We start from the raw sequence: 22,494 nt of genomic DNA, 5'->3' as shown, positions 1-22,494 counted from the left end.
GATTAGTGTCCTTATAAGAAGAGGCATACATAGAGGTGGTGTTTTAAGGTTTCCATAAAAAGTGAGAGCTGGATTAACCAGGCAAGATTTCCAGGTGGGACTGAAAGGATGAACACGATTTCCTTTAAAGGAAAGAAGAAATTTAAGTCAGGAGGAAATGAATCGAATGTATTGGTGAAAAAGTCAAGAGGCCGGGGCTTCCCTGGTGGTGCAGTGGTTGAGAATCTGCCTGCCAATGCAGGGAACACGGGTTCGATCCCTGGTCCGGGAAGAACCCACATGCCGTGGAGCAACTAAGCCCGTGTGCCACAACTACTGAACGTGCGCTCTAGAGCCCACGAGCCACAGCTACTGAGCCCGTGTGCCACAACTACTGAAGCCCGCGCGCCACAACTACTGAAGCCCGTGCGCCTAGAGCCCGTGCTCTGCAACGAGAAGCCACCGCAATGAGAAGCCCGCGCACCGCAACGAAGAGTAGCCCCCGCTCGCCACAACTAGAGAGAAAGCCCACGTGCAGCAACCAAGACCCAACACAGCCAAAAATAAAAATAAAAAGTAAATTAAAAAACAAAAAACAAAAAAACCCCACACACGTGCTTTAAACTGCCTTACAGAGTCAAAGAAGAACCCAGAGTCCTTCCAGATGGAAAAAAGTGAGACAGGAAAGCCTGCCATGACTTGTTAATAGGAAAGCCTCAGTGTTAAGTTCCTTCCCTGAAGGAAACTGGAATTGCTGTTAATTTTCTTAACAGTGTCTTCTGAGGAGCAAAAGTTTAATTTGATAAAATCCAACCGAGGCATTTTCTCTTTTATGGTTTATGCTTTCTGTGTCCTATTTAAGAAATCTTTGCCTAACCAAAGGTCACAGAGAATTTCTGCTACGTTCTCTCTTAGAAATTTTATACTTTAGTTCTTACATGTAAGTTTACGGTTCACTTCAGACTGTTTGTATATCACTGAAGGTAGAAGCCAAGGTTCACTGTGCTCCATGTGGATGTCCTGTTGTCCCAGCACCGTTTGCTGGTAGAACTACCCTTTCCTCGTTCAATTACCTCAGTGGCTTGTCGAAAACCAACTGATCACATATCTGTGTATCTGTTTCTAGATTTTTTTTTTCTGTTCTATTCATCGACATGGCTACCCTGGTGCCAGTACCACTCGGTTTTAGTTACTGTAACTTTGTAATAAATCTTGAAATCAAGTAGTATAAGTGTTCCAACTTTATTCTTTTTCCTCCCTAAACTGTTCTCTTTCAGATCCACTGCATGTCCATATAAATTTTTAAGTCAATTTCTATCAAAAAAAAAAATCCTGCTGGCATACTACAACATTGGGTGAACTTTGAGGTGAAGCGTGCCAGCTAAAGATTGGTACTTGCCGTCTGCCTCTACGAGGATTAGGTCACAAGCAACTGCAGCCACTGACCTTCAACACGCCCTGAAAGGAGTTCAGGGTGGAGATCAGGAATGAGGCCCTCTGTGCTCCGAGAAAAACTGGCAGAACAGGCCTTCAGATAGATATTTTCAGAAGATTTTATGAGCCCACTTCTTGCATTTCCTCATATTTGGAAAAGCACTGAAGTCATTCATGGTGACATCTGCTCCTCGTGACCAGCAGCCAGCATCTGCCAACATATGTGACTGCACAGAGTCCCCTTCACTGAAATCACATATAATGCTGACCTGTCCCCCTACCTCTTTGGAGCAGTTTCTCAGAGCTATCTGAGATGCTCTCAGGCTATAGTCTTCATTTTGCCCCGAATAAAACTTAACGCACAACTCTCATGAGATTTTTTTGTCGACAAATAAGCCAAACACAAAAGGACAAACATTGCGTGGTTCCACTTATGTGAGGTCCCTGGAATAGTCAGATTCATAGCGAGGGAAAGGAGAATGATAGTTGCCAGGGGCTGGGGTGGGGAGGGATGGGGAGGGATGGGGAGTGTTTAATGGAGACAGAGTCTCAGTTTGGGAAGCTGGAAAAGTTCTAGTGATGGACGGAGGTGACGGTTGCACAACAATGTGACTGTACTTACTGTCACTGAACTGTGCACTTACTTAACACTGTTTAAAATGATGTATTTTATGTTATGTATATTTTATCAGTTTTTAAAATGCATTATGCTTTCAAGAAAGAAAGAAAAAAAAAAAAAGCCTGCTGGGAATGTACCGCAATTGCATTGAAACTTGTTCAATCTAGAGAGAACGGGTACCTTAAACATGTTATCTTCTCATCTGTGAGCATGGTGCTGTTACCAAACCAGGTTTGTTTGCCCGACACGCAGCCAGCCAAACGCTGAGATGCTGAGGTCTGCAGTGGAGAAGAGGTTTATTCACGAGGGGCCGGGAGAACAATTCAAATCCACCTCCCCGAAGGCCAGGGCTTGGGATACTTACAGGATAAAGCTGAGGCATGGGGAGCGTGGGAAAGGTGACTGGCAAGAAGAAAAAGGTGAGGTCATCGTGGTTATGCGCAGGCGCCACTAAGCTACAGGCTTCTCCATGGGACTCACACTCAGAAAACTGCAGCATCTACACGCTCCGAGGGTGGAGTTTTCAGCTCTTTGACGTCAAAAGGTCACCGATTGGACATTCACCCAAGCTGGAGGGTCTCAAGGGTCCCAACCCATCTTAACCAGCTCGAACTTGAATTGGACGCAGCTGACACCAAGTTCCTGAAAACCAACTCGGGCAGACATCTTACTGTCCAGGCTACCTGATGCTTGGAAGGCAGGGAGTTTTTCTTAAAGTTAAAGCCAGCTTGATCAGTGAAGGCAGTTACAGTTCATTATTTATTAAGCAAGCTACAGTTTAATGGGTCTAACTGATGACTACCCTCAGTTTCAGCACCTCTTCATTTATGTCTTTAATTTCTCTCAGGAAGATTTGTGGTTTTCAGCATGCAGGTCTCACACATACTTTATTAAATTTCTTCCTATGTATTTTATGCTTATTGATGCTATTTCCAATTTTCATTACTAGCATATAAAAGTTATAATAGATTTTTATGAATTGACCTTGCTAAATTTATGAGTTCTAGTAGGGTTTTTTTTGGGTAAATCTCTACATAGGTGATTATGTCATCTGTGAATTTAGACAATTATTACTTCATCCTTTCTAATCTATACACATTTTCTTTCTTTCTATTGCATTATTGTACCAGTTAGGACCTCAGTACAATGTTGAATAGAAGTGGCAAGAGCAGACATCTTTGCCTTGCACCCAGTCATAGGAAAAATTATTCAATCCTTCACTTTAAAACATCTACAATGTTTTGTAGATGTCCCTTTGCTAGGTGAGGCAGTTCCCTTCCATTTCTAGTTTGCCGAGAGTGTTTTGTGTTTTTTAAGCCCTAAACAGGTATTGAACTTTATCGTGTTTTCTCTGCATCTATGGAGGGTCATAGGGTTTTTCTTTAGCACATCAATATGGTAAATTACATTGACCGAGGTATGTTTCTTCTTGAGTAAACTTAGGTAATTTGTGTATTTCAAGGAATTTACCCATTTCATCTAAATTGTTGAATTTACTGGCATGATATTCCCTATCATTTTAAAGTCTGTAGAATCTTTAGCAACACCTCCACAGTCATTCTTGATACTAATTTCTTTTTTTCCTCCTGGCTAGAGTCATCTGCCCAGAGGCTTATCACGTTTATTCACCTTTCTGAAAAACTAGTTTTTGGTTTCTTTCACTCTATTGCTTTCCAGTTTCCTATTTCACTGATTTATGTTCTTTATTGTTTTCTTCCTTCTGCTTAATGTGGGCTTAATTCAATCTCTTTTTCTATCTAAGTTGACTCAAGAAGAAACAGATACCTTGAAATAGATTCAGTATATTAAATTCATAGATAAAAACCTTCCCACAAAGAACACTCCAGTCCCAGATAGCTTCACTGGTAAATTCTACCAAATACCTTTTAAAAAGGAACAGTATCAATTATTCACAATTCCAGATAAAAAAAGAGGAAGGAAACTTTCCCAGCCATCATCATCTTGATACCAAAACCCAGACAGACATTACAAGTAAACTACAGACCGATATACCTCATGAACGGAGACACCTTAACAAAAATTTGGCAAATTTTTGCAAACAAGTGAATCTAGCAAGACATTAAAGAAACACTATCCTATTTTTCCCCGATCCCACCACCCTATTCCTTTCCCCTTCTCTCTCTCCTACTAAAAGCCCAAGTCCATCTTCTAGTTAGTAAAGTCATTGAAATCATAATGAAAAACAATATTATGAATTAAGTTATACTATATGAAACTGCTGATCATTCAAATGGATTTGACCTACAAAGGCAGCAATGTCACACGGCTCAACATTATGGTAACTCCGAAGTCCTTGTTTTTAAGACTTTTCAATCTGAATTTTATATACTTAGAAATTAAGTACAACGGCACTAATAGGGCTTCATACTGGCAAGCGACCCGCTGATTCTCACCTTATAAATTGGAGAGCTTCTTCCACACCTGAACCTAGCAGCCAATCTGATCTAAAACCAGTCAACCTTTCTGGCGTTGTCAGTTACTTACTCACGTAATCAAGGTTTCCTTTCTATTTGGAACCCACCTTGGAATCCTTAACCTGGGTTTCGCAGATACTGCTCTTCAGACATGAGATGTTTAATATTTAATGCCAAAGTTTCAACTGAACAATCTGGCATACGATAGACTATACTATACTACTAGCAACGAGAAGGAACAGACTACTGACACACACAGCATGGATCAGTCTGTGAAGAGGCAAGTACTGTGTTGTAGCACTCCACTTACATGAATTCTAGAAAAGATGTATCTAATCAACAGTAACAAAAAGAAGCTCTGTGGTTGTTTAGGGCTGGTGGTAGAGAAACTGATTGGGAAAAGGGGTATAAGGGAACTTCTGAGGGAGAAGGAAATGTTCTCTGTCTTGACTGAGATGAAGGATACATGGTGTGGGGGGGGTATCAGTTTGTCAAAACTCAATGAAATGTACACTTAAAATGAATGTATTTTACTGTATGTAAACAGTACCTCAATCAACTTTATTTACAAAAAACAAAACGACAGTATATTTTTAATTAACAAGTGAAACACAAATACTACCTTATTTTTTAAAAATTAATGCATAATGAATAAAGCTAAAGTTCCCTTTGACCACCCTCCCAATCCTGGTTTCCATCCCTTCTCTCTCCCATTTATACCTCCTCCCTCAAATAATCCCCGTTGGGCGTTTGGGATGAGTTCTTCTGAACCTTTAGAAATATATTCACATACATATACAGCCAGAGAAGATGTACAGTATTGTTTTGTTCATAGATATAACTTGTACATATGTTTCTGAAACTTGTTTATTTTCATTTAGCATGTCTCTGAGATCTAGTCATGATGATACAGTTTCTTTCTTTAAGTCCAATACAGTAATCTATCGTGACTACACCACATTTTCTTTAGCCAGGCCTTTCCCCTTTGGATGAATATTTGGGTTGCTTTTCCCTTTTACAGTTCACCCGTGATTACCCCCTGGGGTGGCCACAGGGATCACAGGTGGTGCTCCAAGCATTCTTTAGCCTTATCTGTAAGGATTTTCTTTTTCTTTTTTTTTTTTTTTGCGGTTCGCGGGCCTCTCACTGTTGTGGCCTCTCCCGTTGCGGAGCACAGGCTCCGGACGCGCAGGCTCAGCGGCCATGGCTCACGGGCCCAGCCGCTCCGCGGCATGTGGGATCTTCCCGGACCGGGCACGAACCCGTGTCCCCTGCATCGGCAGGCGGACTTCTCAACCACTGCGCCACCAGGGAAGCCCAAGGTTTAATTTTTTACAGTAAGAATGCATTTATGTATTAGTTATATAGTTTAAATATTCACTTTAATTAAAGAATTTTCTGAAACATAAATTATCAAAAAAAGAATGAAACAAAATCAGTAATAGGAGGCAATCATCCATTAAAATATAAGGAAAACAAATTTCTAGGGCATAATCAATGTACTCATGGTTTGAGATGTAAGTATTGGTTGAAAAATAATGATCTGAGCACTGAACAGTTCATGTAAGCACATTCTCCTACTCAAAGCAATTATGATAAAAACATCAGCATACTGGTTACCATGGCATAAGCATAATTAATACACGCACAAATACTTCATTTATATTTTTTGCTTTCTTCTTTTATGACTATGATGTCTTTCCCCATCCCTGAAATGAAAGGGGTGAAAAAAAAATTATAAATGACAGGCATTTTAATATCAAAGCTTTAAAATAATAATTCACAGTAATATACTGACATCAGATATAAACCAGAACAAGTTAAAACATGCCCTTAAAACTGATCAGTGACTTTTTTTAGGAGTAGATATAAAAAATGCTTCATTAAAACTACAGGACAAAATTGAGATGGGGATAAGGAAAACGGATTCTTTACCTGCGTTTGGAGTTACACTTTAAAATTAACTCTGACTATATGTACCCGGTCGATGACCTGAGAGTTCATTGCAAACAGGATGCTAGAGTCATAGGAGGAGTTCAGATGTCTGATCTACTCACCCTGGCCCCCATCTCAGCTCCCACAATTCATTCCCTCTCAAGGGTGGCCCTCAAAGACTATCCTAGTGAGAAGTGTTTCCTGCTAATACTCAGTTTATCCTCTCTAAAGGAAGATTACTCATGTTTAGATTTTGAGGTTATCTAACATATGTAAGTCAATAGGGACTGACTGGACATGTCAAAAATTACTTAAGTGGAAGAAGCACTGACAACCAGAAGAAGTGAGACAGCACAATTTCTGATAGCTAATCAAGAGTTAACGTGTGCAGGGGCTTCCCTGGTGGCACAGTGGTCAAGAATCCGCCTGCCAATGCAGGGCACATGGGTTCGAGCCCTGGTCCGGGAAGATCCCACATGCCGCGGAGCAGCTACACCTGTGTGCCACAACTACCGAACCTGTGCTCTAGAGCCCGCGAGCCACAACTACTGAGCCCGCACAACTACTAAAGCCCGTGCACCTGGAATCCGTGTTCTGCAATAGGCCACCGCAGTGAGAAGCCTGCGCGCTGCAACGAAGAGTAGCCCCCGCTCGCCGCAACTAGAGAAAGCCTGCTCGCAGCAACAAAGACGCAATGCAGCCAAAAATAAATAAATAAAATAAATATATTTAAAAAAAAAGTTAACGTGTGCATAATTATCACAGATTATCATGCATTAAATGAATCAAAAGGGTTTACTAAGCAAATATTTCATTTTTATAAGAGGACTAAATCATAGCTAGCTTTAACTCCATGAACTGAATGATAATAAGATGAGCAAAATTATTAAACCAGTAAGTCTTACTAATATCCTGATCACCACTGGCCCTGGAGAGGTGTCACTTAAAAGCCTACTGCTAGGGCTTCCCTGGTGGCGCAGTGGTTGAGAGTCCGCCTGTCAATGCAGGGAACACGGGTTCGTGCCCCGGTCCGGGAGGATCCCACATGCCGCGGAGCGGCTGGGCCCGTGAGCCATGGCCACTGAGCCTGTGAGTCCAGAGCCTGTGCTCCGCAACGGGAGAGGCCACAACAGTGAGAGGCCTGCGTAACGCGCAAAAAAAAAAAAAAAAAAGCCAATTGCTAGACAAGCACTGTGCAAATAATACTAAATAAGACATGGACCTGCTTTCAACGAGCTCAGTCTAGTAGAGAGAGAAATAACTTATGTTCAATAAAAAGTAGGTGCTGGGTAGAGTGGTAACAAAATGGGAAAGATCAGCTCTGTCTGAATGAGTGAAAAAGGCTTCATGGACATGACTAAGCTGGGTCTTAAAGGATGAGTTTACCGAAGGCTTAAAGGACTCCCCAGTGGCGCAGTGGGTAAGACTCCGCACTCCCAATGCAGGGGGGCCCGGGTTCGGTCCCTGGTCAGGGAACTAGATCCCATGTGCATGCCGCCACTAAGAGTTCGAATGGCAGCGAGCTGCAGCTAAGGAGCCCACATGCCGAAACTAAGACTCGGTGCTACCAAACAAACACATAAATAAATATTCAACAACAACAACAACAACAACCACCAGGCAGCGGAACACGAGGTGGAAAGGCACGGACGAGGCCCAGTGCGGGTGGGGAGTTGTGAGGAATGCGGGCTGGCCAGAGCAGAAGTTGTGTAGTTCACGGGGCAGGGGCAAATACAAGGTAGGTAGGCAGGCGCCCTGCTCCGGGAGGGCTTGAGAGCTGTTCCGAAGAACGTGAACTCTACCACTGAGGAGTTTTAAGAGGTGCAAGTCCACTCTGGCAGCAGGGCGGGGATGGATCCACGTGGGACAAGCCTACAGAGAGAACAGTGAGGAGCACAGCCATCGTTTTCCAGATGACAGCCTTAAGGACAGAGAGAGGAGGCGCATGTGAGGCATCTTCACACAAAACGGACGACTAGGACCAGATGGTAAGGAGTAAAAGGGAGCTTCTAGCATGAGTCCTCGACTGCTGGCTTAGGTGAACAGATGATGGCCGTCCATTAACCAGGACAGGAGTACTGGCGGAAGAGGAGCAGACCAAGAAAAAGTCAAGTTCAGGCGTAGACCTGACAAATTTGAGATCCACGTAGATGCCCAGTAAGCAGCTGGATACAGGAACAGACCTCGGTCTATCTGAATTCACTATTTCAGTATTACTTTATATCTCCGCAGCTTTCAGAATTTTATCAGGAATACCAACAAGGGCAAAACTGACTGCCATTAAAGCTTAGACCTCCTCTCTGACTTTATAACATCCTTTATCTGATGAATTAGCAAGAGAAAGAAAGGATGAGAAAGCGAAACAAGAAAGGGACGGTGGGACACAGAAAGGACTGGAGAAAGATCTAGGCAAACACCTTTTTAACATGGTTAACTTTCTACCTAGACATTACTTTCCCATCTCCTGGTGAGGAAACAAGTAATAAAAAAGGGAAACTGTACCAATCAGGCAGGTAGAGCTGTGGATATTTGAACTGAAACAGGATGAATGTTAAGAATCTTCATCAATTGTTTGCTCTCCTCACCTTAATTTACTTACAAGCCATGTCCTCAGCATGGCCTATGAGAGAAGGGCCTTTTGCTTCTCAAGCATCAACAATTCGACAGCGAATGACGCAGTGCCGGGCTTACCTCTCTTTCCTTCTTCTTGAGTCCCAGTGTTTGTCCTTCTCTTTGTTTCTTTTGCGTTTATGCGGGCTCCTACTCCGATCCCTTCTATGTCGTGAACACTCCGCATCCAGATAGCTTCCCCCAGACTGCCGTGAGTCTACTGAAGCCGACCGCCTTTCTTCATTCCTGAAACAGAAAGAACATTAAACAGTTTTAACTGTGGTCTCCAGTACAGACCAGCCTAAAGCTCAATATTCTGTATCAGACCAGTGACAGACAGAGACTAAATACGTGTAACCCTGCACTCCAGATAAGAGGGCGGGCAAAGAAACGTAGCTCTTAATGGCATGTTTCACAACTGTGGTAAAATCAAGAACAGTAAGCGTTCTGATGAATTACAGCATGCTACTAATGGTCTCGGAGGTGCTAAAGTTCAGTTGAACGATTACAGGTGACAGAATAAAAACAGAACTATTTTCACCAACTGATGCACTGACGTACTTCTCCGCATCATCCTCTGCATTCTCCTGCTCCTCTTGCCACTGGCTGCCGAGTTCCTCCATGTGCACGTTGATCACATCCCGAATCACCTACAGAGAGTTAAGTACCGAAATTCAGATAACAGAGCTACTCAGGGACTTCCCTGGTGGCGCGGTGGTTAAGAATCCGCCTGCCAATGCAGGGGAAACGGGTTCGAGCCCTGGTCCGGGAAAGTCCCACATGCCGCAGAGCAACTAAGCCCGTGCACCCCAACTACTGAGCCTGTGCTCTAGAGCCCGCGAGCCACAAGTACTGAGCCCACGTGCCACAATTACTGAAGCCCATGCACCTAGAGCCCATGCTCCGCAACAAGAGAAGCCACCGCAGTGAGAAGCCCTGTGCACCGCAACAAAGAGTAGCCCCTGCTCGCCGCAACCAGAGAAAGCCCATGCGTAGCTACGAAGACCCAACGCAGCCAAAAATTAAATAAATAAATTTATTAAAAAAAAAAAAAAGTTAACCATAAAATTGTAAAGAGCACTTAGCAACGACACTGATACTTGAGTTCAAGGTTATGAGACCAGAGAAGAAACAAGTGTTGAACCACCAAGGATTTGAGGGACTGTAAGACTCACTAGGGCGATGCCCGAGTAAGGTAAGTCTAAAACATGTACTTTAATTGTAAAAAGCACAGCATAAAACCAAGTGCTAAGCTGTCAGTACAGAGCATGAGTGCAGTAAGCCAGCAGATGGCTCAGAGCCATCAACACCTCATGGAAACAGTGAGTGGGCATCAAGTTTCTAAACAGCAAAACAAAAGGCACCACAGATGAGACAACGTGTATTAGGATACTGAGGTAAGAATAAATACGTGTGGTCAGATACACGTTAACAGACATGCTTGACTAAAACAAAAGAAAACGCTTGGTAAAATGAGGCCAGATTATGGAAGGTCTCTGAAATAATAAAAGGAAGGAAGAAATAACCTGGGAACTATTAGAGATTCAATGAGGAAATTATTTACAGTGTTTAGGCAAGGTGATTCGTGTACCAAAATTCATCAACTCTACCCACTAAATGACATCTGAAAATAAGTCTAGATATACATCAAGAGGTTAATGTACTTAAATTTTATAATATACATAAAATTATTTTATAATATAAATTACAAATAATTTATACCAAGACATTTCTTAAGCCCAAATGTTTAGTAAAGTACATAAACGTACACTAAAATTTCTGCCAAAAAAGATATTCACTGAACAATTTCTTTGTCCATAAGCATTATTTCAATTACTTCTCACAATAACCCTGCAGTCTGTATTACTATAAAATGAAAAAATCTGAATCTTGAAAAGCTCAAATAATTTGCCCAAGTCAAAGAGCCAATGATAAATTGCAGAATCAAAACTCAAGCCCAGGTCTGTCTAAAGCCAAAATCTATGTCCTCATCGAGATGTAATACCACTTTCTCAAAAGCAGTGTTTTTGTAAGATTGCACAACCTTTTCTTTTTTTTTTTTTTTTTTTTTTGGTACACGGGCCTCCTACTGTTGTGGCCTCTCCCGTTGCGGAGCACAGGCTCCGGACGCGCAGGCTCAGCGCCCATGGTTCACGGGCCCAGCCGCTCTGTGGCATGTGGGATCCTCCCGGACTGGGACACGAACCCTTGTCCCCTGCATTGGCAGGCGGACTCTCAACCACTGCGCCACCAGGGAAGCCCTGCACAACCTCTTTATAGAAGGGCTTTATACCCTGAAAAGCCTTTGTCTGGTAAAGGGTGGGTCTGAGAGTGATGGAGCAAATACAAAGCAGGTGTGGCCACCGTGGAGCCACTTCCGCTCAGAAAACCTCTAAGGAACTGTGGACATCCACGGGACAGAGGATAAGTATCTAAGGGAAATCTCTGTGTTCGACAAAGCTCCATAAAGTTATGCCAAACATACCTCAGTATATGACTTCTTGGTTATGTGAACATTCTTAGCTCTATAGGACTGGCGTCTTCTTTTATAATCTCTCACTTCTGCCAGGATTTCAAGGTAAGATTTTGGACTTTTTCGACTATTATCTAATAAAAGAACAAAATAAAATTATTACATCCTCAGAAGCTATAAATTCTTATGAATTAGTGGGAAGGCACACCATAATCATCCGACATTTCAACACGCTTTAATGTACTGTAATAATAGAGCACTCAAAAATATTCTGAAAACTCTGTTATATAAGTGGACTGAGGTTTATATCACTCCTTTTCTCTAACCATTAATTGAACATAACAGTGCTTAGGTACAGAGATTAAAGTAATAGCCCAGCTCAAGGAACATTCTTACAGAAGTAAGGTATGCTTAATGTAACAATCAGAGAGCAAAATTTCAAGTACTAAGTAAACATCTTAATATATATGTGAATGACAGATGATACAAAACCATCCTATTCCAACTCAAAGTGGCCTGACAAGTCATCTTAATAACACTCAAAGGACGGAATGACAATTAAGAAATAGAAAACTATGATATTCGTCTCAAACCTTGATTGACTTTGGCAGCCAAGTCTACAAAGAGATCGCTGTCATTTTCAATAATTTGAGAATCTGACCGTTTTTTCTTTGTCTCCTCGATTACAAAATCATAGAGGGCAAGACGATCGGCTTGGGTTAGATCACAAACAAACCGTTTGTGATTCAGAGGAACTTCAACAGGCAATGAAGAATACATCCCTAGAGTAAAAATAAAATCACAAGGATAAACAATACATGAAGCTCTGTGGATTTATGAGCTACTATACTTATCTTTAAACATGCGCTGTAATAATGCAACATTAAATTAACACAAGCAATCTGTTTTCATAGTAATCCCTAAACATACAAAACATCAATCTGTGTGATAACGGTCAACACTGACTCTATCCTGAATGCTACATCCACAGAATGTTTGCTGTTGTGGACGTTTGCTATTCTTTCCAACAATGTTAAGACAGATCCCATGAAGGCAGGCAGTAATAACTATGAGACAATTTGCTAAGAAAAAAAACTTTGAAAAGGCTACCCATACTGTAAAGGTAGATACTAACTTTCTTTCTGTCTATATGCTTTTCCCCATAAAAGCTGGGAAAAAAATGTTTTTAATAGGTAATACACATTACAGTCCCTTTGAAGATAAATTATAGAAATATGAAAAATGTGTAAAAAATATCATTTTTTATGAGAGACATCAAGCTAGATGTTCCATAGTCAAAATGCATCCCATTTGTGCAATGACTTAGAGCTAGGGACCAAGAAACAGTTAAGTAGCAGAAATCCCAAGAGAGACCAGAGAAAGACAGACTGAGACTAACCCTGATTTAATTTTCGGAAGCAGCAGCATATTGACTTCACCAAATTAAGTGAAAAACGTTAACAATACCCCCCCCCCCACCAAAGTCATAGAACTTTCTAAAATCTGCTCATTAATGAAAAAAAGTAAATACAATACCTTGATATGATGTATTAAACATTGAAGAAAATTTGTTTTGAGATTCAAATTTTCTCAAAGAAACAAAAAAATTACTGTAACTGTAAATAAAGCAATTTAAAATGATTCTTTCTAGACTTCATTATTCACAAATGCAAACAAAGAACATGAGCTACTAAAGGAATCCTTTTAATGTTTGCTAGTTACCCTAAAGTAATAACTCAGGTTCACAGAACAATGTAAAATCAGTAGCTCTTCTCAAATACTTATATTTGATAAAGTTTAATCTCACTGACTTCCTAGGTAAAGAGGCAAAACAAAAATTCAAATGAGAGCACCCTGTGAACTAAGCATGACCACACAAGAGATGACTTTACGTTTGTCTACACATTAAGACGAGAGCTACACTGAATCGAGTCCGTGGTGTAACAGCTACAGATAAGCATCTGTACTAGCAGAAGGCTTCTGAATTAGTGCGGAAGGAGGGTTCCCTCCTTTTCAATCAATCTTACTCTAATTCTGGTAGACGCTAGGGAAAGCCAGATGTTAAAACATTTAATTTTATAATATAAAAATGAGATGGCTTTGATAAACCGAATTTATCTGAATATAGGTTATATATTCTAGGAGAAAAATACAAAAGATTAGAAAACACTGATGTATTATAAACAAGCTCCACATAAACCTCTCTCTGCTCTTTTTAAACAAAGAAGTATAATTTCCTCCTTAAAATATTTTGGAGTTTTCTTTATTCATCTTAAATTCCTGTATGGTCAAGACTGATAGTTAAATTCTTTGAAATTCAACTAAAATTCCAAATCAAGACTATAATATTGTGACAGTGATTAAGATAAAGTTTAGAAATTTGAGTGATACTTTTAAAAGGATATCATTTGCAAAAAGGATACTGCATATCTTTAAATAAGGAGTACATTCAGGTTCCTAATTCCTCTTTATACTCACCCCAATTACTGAAAAAGAAAAAGTACAGGAAAAGTTAAACAAGCTGCATTCAAATCATTCAGAACATAGATATTTCCGACACACAAAAAAATAAACACACTTAAATAAGCTTACATTTCCACAAAATGTAGAAGTTCAAACGCAAGTTTCTATACAATTTAGAGGTATATCTGAATGAGCTGTAATCATACTAATTCTGTGACCCTCTATCTACCTTTTTTTATAGTAGTCTTTAAAAACTGTGGTCAAATATACACATGAAATTTACCATTTTAACCATTTTCAGGTGTACAGTTCAGTGGCATTTAGTACATTCATACTGTTGTGCAACCATCATGTCTATCCATCTCCAGAACTTTGTCATCATCCCAAACTGAAACTCTGATCTACTTTTTCAATAACTTGAACTCTCATTCTTCTGTGTTAGTCCTTTCTGCCAACACAGGACATCTCAAACGTGTGAGATACAATATTAAATATTAATATTAAATAATAATATATTTAACAATATTAAACATTAACTCGTGTTAAAGGTACAAATTCAGAATTTTGCGAAGAATTCATACAGAGTCAATTTCCTAACGCTGGAGATGAAGAAATGAGGTCCTTGGAAGTAAAACGATTTGCCAACATCTCACAAGTGGTAGGAACAGATCAGGTCTAGAACCATAATCTCCTGTCTCTTTGGGGTTCTTTATCATAGTACACTGACGCTCAAATCACGGCCACCACCCAAACAGATGCCATGAAACTGAAGTACAGAAACTTGAATTTTTAATATTGAAGGAAAAGGATAAACCACCAACTATATAAAATGACTGTTTATGACTGAAATTAGTATCTTGGTTATAAAATTCACCAAAGTAACTATATCCGAAAAGAAATAAGTAGATCTAATGGCTGTTCAAGTTTTGACAAAGATTAATGAATTGAGAACTCTATACCTTGAGTTTAGACCTGATGTGACTGATGAAATGAAAACATAAAAAACTGACAATTTAGTATATAACAAACAAAACATTAATGAAATGGAAAATGTAAAACTATTAATGTTAGTTATTCTTCCTTCAAAGTAAACATCAATAAGAAAGTATTAAAGAGATTTTTGTCCTGGGGTAAAAAATTTTAGATGTGTAAGACATAAGTGCGCCACAAAAATTAATCTCTATTGAGAAATTGCAGAACTCTACACAGATGAAAAAAAGTTTTAAAAAGAGGGTAACAGATCATATAACATGTTATTCTTAACAATGAAGTCTTAATTTAAGATAATACAAAAATTCAAAATCAAATAGAAGTTCCTCTTAACTATCTATTGAAAGAACTATTCATTCAAAGTAATTATTTGCTTTTGTAAAGAATTAAACTCAATGTGCAAATCTGCAAAATTCAGAACTTGGCTCTCAATCCAGCTTTCCTATATTATAGCAAAGGGGTGTTAATTCACTTCTGTGTGCCTCTATTTCGTCATCTAATATGAAAGAGCAAATACTTGTTCAACCTATCACAAGTTTGTTGTCAAAGGGAAATGAAATGAATAAGAGAGCTTTGAAAAATAAAAAAACTCTCTTCTAAAATATAAAAGCACTGAGAACCTTTAGAACAAGCACCCCAGAACTTTATCATCTCTATCAGACAGGATTTGTTTCCTGATCTGTAAAAAGCAGAAGCTGGATTAGATTATCTCCAAGTTCTCTTTCAACTCTAAAATAAATTTAGTAAATCTATCTAACTAGCTAAGGTCAAAAAAAGTCCTTTAACTAATAACCCCTCCAAAAAAAAAAAAAAACAAAACCAAAATCCTTTACTTTTTTAATTGGTTCACTAACTGAACAGGGGTCAAAAAAGGCTTGACTGACTATAGCTCAGTAATCTCTTCAAATAAGATGAGAGTCAAATGTCTCCCTCAAAGAATAAAACCTGCAATTTAGCACAGAAAGTACTAAATGGGATCTTCAAAACAGGAAATACAAGCAATATGCTTCTGGCTGTTCCGAGGAACCAATCTAATGCACACTAAGAAGACTTCTTCCTTCTGCAGCCACAGGGCAACTGAGGGAGAAATGAAGCCCAGATACTGGCTTAGAACAATGGGATTAAGACCCTGAACATCAACACAGGAGAAAAGAAATCCTAACTATGGGCTAGTGAGTATCATTCAGCTAAAAAGAAGAGTGAGGGAGAAAAAGGTTAAGATGTCCAGAGAAAGCTACCTTCAGGAGGCTTAAGGAAGTCAACTGAGAATTCTTATCAGAGCCAGTCAGCTTTGGCTGGATGGTCTACCCAGAGTCAGAAATCTGTTAACTGCATTTACTTGTTTTCTTCTATGATTTTGAAGGATTAAGGTTTCTTTCAATTTCCTAGAAGCTCAAACTTAAAAATTCTAACCTAGTCTCTGCTGAAGTTAAGTCCCAGGCAGAAACTCTTAAGCCAGCCTGGGCATGCAGGGATCCACAAACCCTCTGAAATTGTATATAAAACCGCTGTTTGTGCTTCACCGAGGAGTAGCTGTGGGGACAGATTAGCCCGAGCCTTTCCTCTTACGTTGCATTTCGACATTCCTACATTTAACACTGGGTTAATTCTCAAGAGAGAGGGGAAATGTCAGGGTGAGACAGTCTACTCAGTGGGATTTATTTACTAAATAATCATAATTAAAAAAAAATTATCTACGAGGCAATCTCACCTATTAGGTAATTCCAAAGCATGAATCCCTAGCTAAAACAGTGTTCTGGTGAGATTGGTGTATCTCAGTGGAATATATCTAACAAATGAAGCTGACACCAAGCACTGAGTCTAATGTCAAATATAAAACTTAGCCTTTCTCATAACTGTTCTCGTAAGATTTCTCTTGAAAATTAGTAACATGTGCTATGGAAGAAAAACAGTTTTATTAATTAGTTCAAACTTTGATGCCACTTACTTTGATTATAATAATCACCATCGTTTCCAACTGCATCTCTAGCTTGTTTAATTATCTGGAATTGTGAGTCCTTATCTGTCAAAAAAATCCATAAATACAATATGAATCGTCAGTGTCCACAATGAAATTAACTGGGTTCCAATCCAAGCTCCCTGGGCACATTGAGAAACCTTCCAGAATCTTAACACCCACAGTGCTGCCAAGGTACTCTGAATGCAGAATTCTTTCAGATCTACCTAGAATCCAGTAAGTAACCAGACTTCAAGCAATTCAGAAAACACTATAATCAAGCATGCAGCAGTAGCTGCTACAAATTTTATCAACCAATATAATATCTAACATTTCTTGAATCCCAGCTAAGTGTCAGGCAGTATTCTAACCATATTACATATATCATTACATCATTTAATCCTCATAAGGGTGCTATTATCATCATCTGCATTTTATAAAGAAATTTAGGCAACTAACAGGTTAATTACCGTACTGAAAGTCACACAACTATTAGTGACAAAATTACTTGACTCAGGGCATTCTGATTCCAAAGTCCAAGATTTTAACCTCTATGTATGCTGTGAACACTTGGAACACATTTCCATCCTCAGTTCTATCGTCAAATTATGTGTGTGGCCAGATTTTTGTTATAATCAAGAAGGAAGGCATCTGTCCTATTGTACAAAGCTTTGGAGGATTTTCATTGCCTATTATAAGCCTGGTCTCTAAATTTCAGATTGAGCAAACTAGTGTCACTATAGGAAATATCCTTCTTGGGACTTTCCTGGCAGTCCAGTGGTTAAGACTTCGCCTTCCAATACAGGGGGTGCGGGTTCGATTCCTGGTTGGGGAGCTAAGATCCCACATGCCTCGCAGCCAAAAAACCAAAAGAACATAAAACAGAAGCAATATTGTAACAAATTCAATAAAGACTTTAAAAAACGTTCCACATCAAAAAAAAAAAAATCTTAAAAAAAAAAAAGAAAACCCTTCTTTATCAACCATAAGTATACATATAAAGTCCATTCTTTTGATAATTCAAAAATGAAACATTAGGACTTCCCTGGTGGCACAGCGTTTAAGAATCCGCATGCCAATGCAGGGCACACAGGTTCGGTCCCTAGACTGGGAAGATCCCACATGACAAGGAGCAACTAAGCCCGTGCGCCACAACTACAGAGCGCTCTAGAGCCCACGAGCCGCAACTACTGAGCCCACGCGCGTAGAGCCCGTGCTCCACAACTAGATAAGCCACTGCGACGAGAAGCCCATGCACTGCAATGAAGAGCAGCTCCCGCTTGCCACAACTAGAGAAGGCCCGCGCACAGCAACGAAGACCCAATGCAGCCAAAAATAAATAAAAATAAATAAATTAAAAAAAAGAAATATCAATACCTATACAGGTATAGCTACACTAAGATATTTTAAAATTATATTAATACTTACTCAAGGTAACTGAAGGTATCTTCGCATTCTCATAGAAAAAGTCAGAATTATACATTTTACCCTAAACAATAAAAAAAACAAAATCTTAGTGTTTTTCAGTATCATATGACTATTTTAAGATTTGAGATAAACCAACAATAGATTAATATCATTTAAACATTTCTTGCAATAATTTGAAAAATGAGGCAAGTACCATTGCATCCCTCAAATGACTATTATTTTGTCAGAAAACATCACACTGTACCTTCCAAATACTGTGAATTTATTAAGGCATGAATTACACAACATACACATAATAGATATATGGTACCTCTTCTTCTTTGGTATAGCCCAGTTTCCTCAATCTACAAGATACCATGTGCTTTGCTAGAGACGACTTAGGCATGCGATGATTGGAATCATAAGGGCATATGGCAACTTCATCCTATAAAGATCAAACAGAAGTAAAGAAAAAAGGTACATAATTTTTAAGGAAATAATTATACCATTAAATGTTTTTATATCCTCTTCCGTAGGCCTCTCCCAACGCCCCTGTGTGAGTGTATGTACACAGAAAAAAAAAAACACCCTCCCTCATTCTCACTCCCCCTTACAGTCTCTGCCCCTCTTCAACCCATCAAAGCCCAACTCTTGGAAGATGTGTTTACACTCACTGCCTGGACAATCTCACCTACCAATCAGCTGGTCTTTTTTCCTCCTAACGAACTCTGAAATCCTTCCACATAATCCATGCCCACTGCCATGTCCCCATGCAGGAGATCTTCACCTCCCTCCTGGGTTACAAGGGCCACTGCCTAACTGCTCTCTCCACTTCCGGTCTGGCTGTTCTCCATTCTCCACACTGCAGCTAGCTTGAATCCCAGGCCTGCCACTTACTGACTGTATGAACTTAGTCAAGGTGCTGAACCTTACTTTGCCTCAGTTTCCTCATCTATAAAAGGGGTGTAACAGCAGGACCTCTCTCACAGAGCTATGAGTTTATACATAAAGCAATTTGGACTGGACCTCGTAAATAGTAAACATTCAATAAATATAAGCAATTATTATTTTATTAAAAGGCAAGTATAATCATGATATGCCTTGGCTTAAAATACTTCCATTCGGGGCTTCCCTGGTGGCGCAGTGGTTAAGAATCCTCCTGCCAATGCAGGGGACGCGGGTTCGAGCCCTGGTCCGGGAAGATCCCACATGCCGCGGAGCAACTAAGCCCGTGCACCACAACTACTGAGCCTGCGCTCTAGAGCCCACGTGCAGCAACTACTGAGCCCACGAGCCACAACTACTGAAGCCCACGCGCCTAGAGCCTGTGCTCCGCAACAAGAGAAGCCACCGCAATGAGAAGCCCGCGCACAGCAACGAAGAGTAGCCCCTGCACACCGCAACTAGAGAAAGCCCATGTGGAGCAACAGAGACCCGACGCAATCAAAAATAAATAAATTAAAGAAAAAAACAAAAATTTCCATGCCTCCCCCACTGTTCTCATTAAGAAAAAAAAAAAAAATCCAGATTCTTTAACACGGCTGACAGAAGGATCTTTAAGGTCTGGCCCCTACTGACCATCATTCCCCTCCTTCCCCATAGCCTGTGCTCTTAGCTATCCTTAACTACCGGAGGTTTCCTGATCTGCTCACCATACCCTTGTCTCTGGATTTCTACACATGCTGTTGATGCTTTCTCTGTGCTTCACTAGCTAATTCAGCTCTCTTTCATTCAGCTTAGAATTCACTTCACCCAGGAAGTCCTGGCCATCCCCTCACAGCCTACAATAACCGGCACTACAGTAATTCCAACCCAGCCTTCACAGACTTTATCACATTACAATGTAGCGGCTAATCTCTCTGTATTCCCCCTCATCACCACCACCAGCCGCTGAGCTCTGTGAGGATGGGAACTGTGGCGCTGTTCACTCAACTTCGGTATGAAAACACTCCAGCAGAAAAGTGAAGATTCACTGCCTATCTGGACTGCACCTGGTCTAGGAAGTATGAATGTCACTTACCAGGATGTTTAAGCCAGTTCCTCTCCTGAATATCAGACACTGGTTTTGCAAAGGTCAGATACACACCCACAGCCGATTGCCCGAATTTTGGAATTTCAGAGAGGAGTTTTAGAGCAGCAGCATACCAAGTAGGCACAGGGACTCTCAGAGCAGAATGCCTGGGGGTTCAAATCCTAACTGCCACCTCTCAGCAATGTGTCCTGGGACAAAGTATCACCTCTTCTGGTTTGTTTCCTCATCTGTAAAAAGTGGCTAACGGTACCTACCTCATAGGGTAACTATGAATATTAAAGGAGGTAATTATAGTAAGTGGCATATACAAAGCTCTATTTAACTGTTAATAAAAGAAATCTAAATTTACTAAATCGCTGGGTAAACAGTGGTGTGGAAAGGCTTGGCAGGCCCCACTCAACGGAATTCGCAGCTTCAAATATACCTCTAAACAAATAATAAAAGTGTTGCTGCTGTTTTCTCCTCTGGCCGGGCAGCACGCGGGATCTTAGTTCCCAGGCCTGGGGTTGAATTGAACCCGGGCCCCCTGCAGCGGAAGCGCGGAATCCTAACCACTGGACCGCCAGGGAATTCCCAAAAGTGTTTTTTCAAAATGGTAAACCCAGAAAGAATAGTCGACCGCATGAATAATGATGCCACACTGGAGCACTTCCCTTCCTCCCATCCCATTAAAAAGAAAAAAAAAAATCAGGATTGTTCACCCCAATACTCCTGCCTACATCTCTTCCTAACGTCCAGGAGAGCTGCTAATACCGACTCTAGGTTGACATCCTTTAATAATCGTGGAATCGGTGCACAGTCTGGAGGCTGAGAAAGATGACCTGCACTCCCAAGCCCTCCCGACACCGAGTCTGGTGGAAGTGCGGAATCCACGCGACAGATGACAGGGCAAGCCGCCGCCGTCTCCGCGAGCAGCACCCCGAACCCGCCCGCTTATCTCCTAGTCACACCCCAGCCCGGCTATCCGCTCCGCTCTGCACCCGCCGCGATCCCTCGGCTCCTTAGGGCGAGGTTCCGCAGGGGTGCGCAGCCCGGGGGTGGGTGCGAGCATCCCGGGGGCGTCGGGCGCTGCAGGCCGGATCCCGCGCCGCCCACAGCCCTGCAGACGCGGGGCCGCGGCCGCCGCCCGGGGCTCCGCAGGCTGAGGGCCCCCGGGAGGACCCCGCGCCCCTCACCTCGGCCGCCTCCTCCTCCCCGGGGTCCAGCCGGTCCAGGCTCCAGCCCAGCGATGCCGTCACCTCCTCCAGCGTCCGGCAGCAGCTCTCCACGAACTCGCTCAGCTCCTCCCGCAGCCGCCGCCGCTCCTCCACCGGGGGAGGATCGCCATCCATGGCCGCAGCACGACCACTTACCCGCCTGCCGGCCCGGAAGGAGCGACCCAACTGCCGGCGGCGCGCGCGGGCCTCTGGGAGCTGTGGGCGGGGCCACGTAGCCACGTGACTGGATCCGCCAACAGGGAAGGGCCCCGGGAAGGGCGGAAGCTGTTCTGAGAAGTCTCTTCCGTCCCTTCCCGACGACGCTACCTTCGTAAGGCTCGTGGATGCCTTTGCACTGGGCCTTCCCTGAACGGCGTTCCCCGCCCCAATTAAAAAAAAAAAAAAACGCTTATATCTACAGAAAAGTTTAAAGAGTAGTACAATGAGCATTCACATAGCCGTTCTCCAGTTCATTAACTGCTTAACATTTGGCCTCTCTCCCACCGTCTCCATACACACAGCCCCGCACACTGATTTTTGACGAATTATTTGAAAGTTGCGGATACTTCACCCCCACAGACGTCTGTATGCATCTCCCAAGAATAAGGACATAGCCCGACATAAGCATAATATATGATCAAACCTAGAAAATTAATGATTTCATAGTATCATCTAACATAATTCGTATTCAAATTTCCCGAGCTGCTCCCGAAATTCCTTTGATAGCCGTTTTTATTATTTTTTTCAACCCATGAGCTATAATCGGCTCTTTTACTGCAGAACAGTCTCCTCCACTCTCCTCTGTAACTTGTCATTGAATTTTGTCCCGACTCCCCGCCAGTTGTCTGGTAGAATGTTCCTCCTTCTGGACTTGTTAGATCTTCCCCTTACGACTAGATTCAGTGTTAAGCATTTTTTGCAAGACGTGTGTACCTCTTTATCACACCTCATAGAGGACACATAT

At 41.4% G+C, this 22,494-nt stretch overlaps 1 protein-coding gene across 1 annotated transcript; it reads right to left on the bottom strand.

Annotated features, from left to right (window-relative positions):
- Positions 1 to 5,562: 5,562 nt before the first annotated feature.
- On the bottom strand, positions 5,563 to 21,706 carry SNRNP48 (small nuclear ribonucleoprotein U11/U12 subunit 48). The gene is made up of 9 exons (XM_082662720.1): positions 21,510 to 21,706; positions 18,634 to 18,747; positions 18,324 to 18,384; positions 16,887 to 16,961; positions 12,079 to 12,267; positions 11,498 to 11,619; positions 9,574 to 9,662; positions 9,094 to 9,258; positions 5,563 to 6,176 (listed from the first exon to the last, which is right to left on the bottom strand). Exons 1-9 carry the CDS (start codon positions 21,663 to 21,665, stop codon positions 6,128 to 6,130), a joined length of 1,020 nt encoding a protein of 339 aa, XP_082518846.1. The 5' UTR covers positions 21,666 to 21,706; the 3' UTR covers positions 5,563 to 6,127.
- Positions 21,707 to 22,494: the final 788 nt, after the last annotated feature.

Source organism: Grampus griseus (genome assembly GCF_964374135.1).
Source record: "Grampus griseus genome assembly, chromosome: 10".
Lineage (NCBI taxonomy): Eukaryota > Metazoa > Chordata > Mammalia > Artiodactyla > Delphinidae > Grampus > Grampus griseus.
The sequence above is the reverse complement of the archived record's forward strand: the minus strand, read 5'-3'. Positions and strand labels throughout refer to the sequence as shown.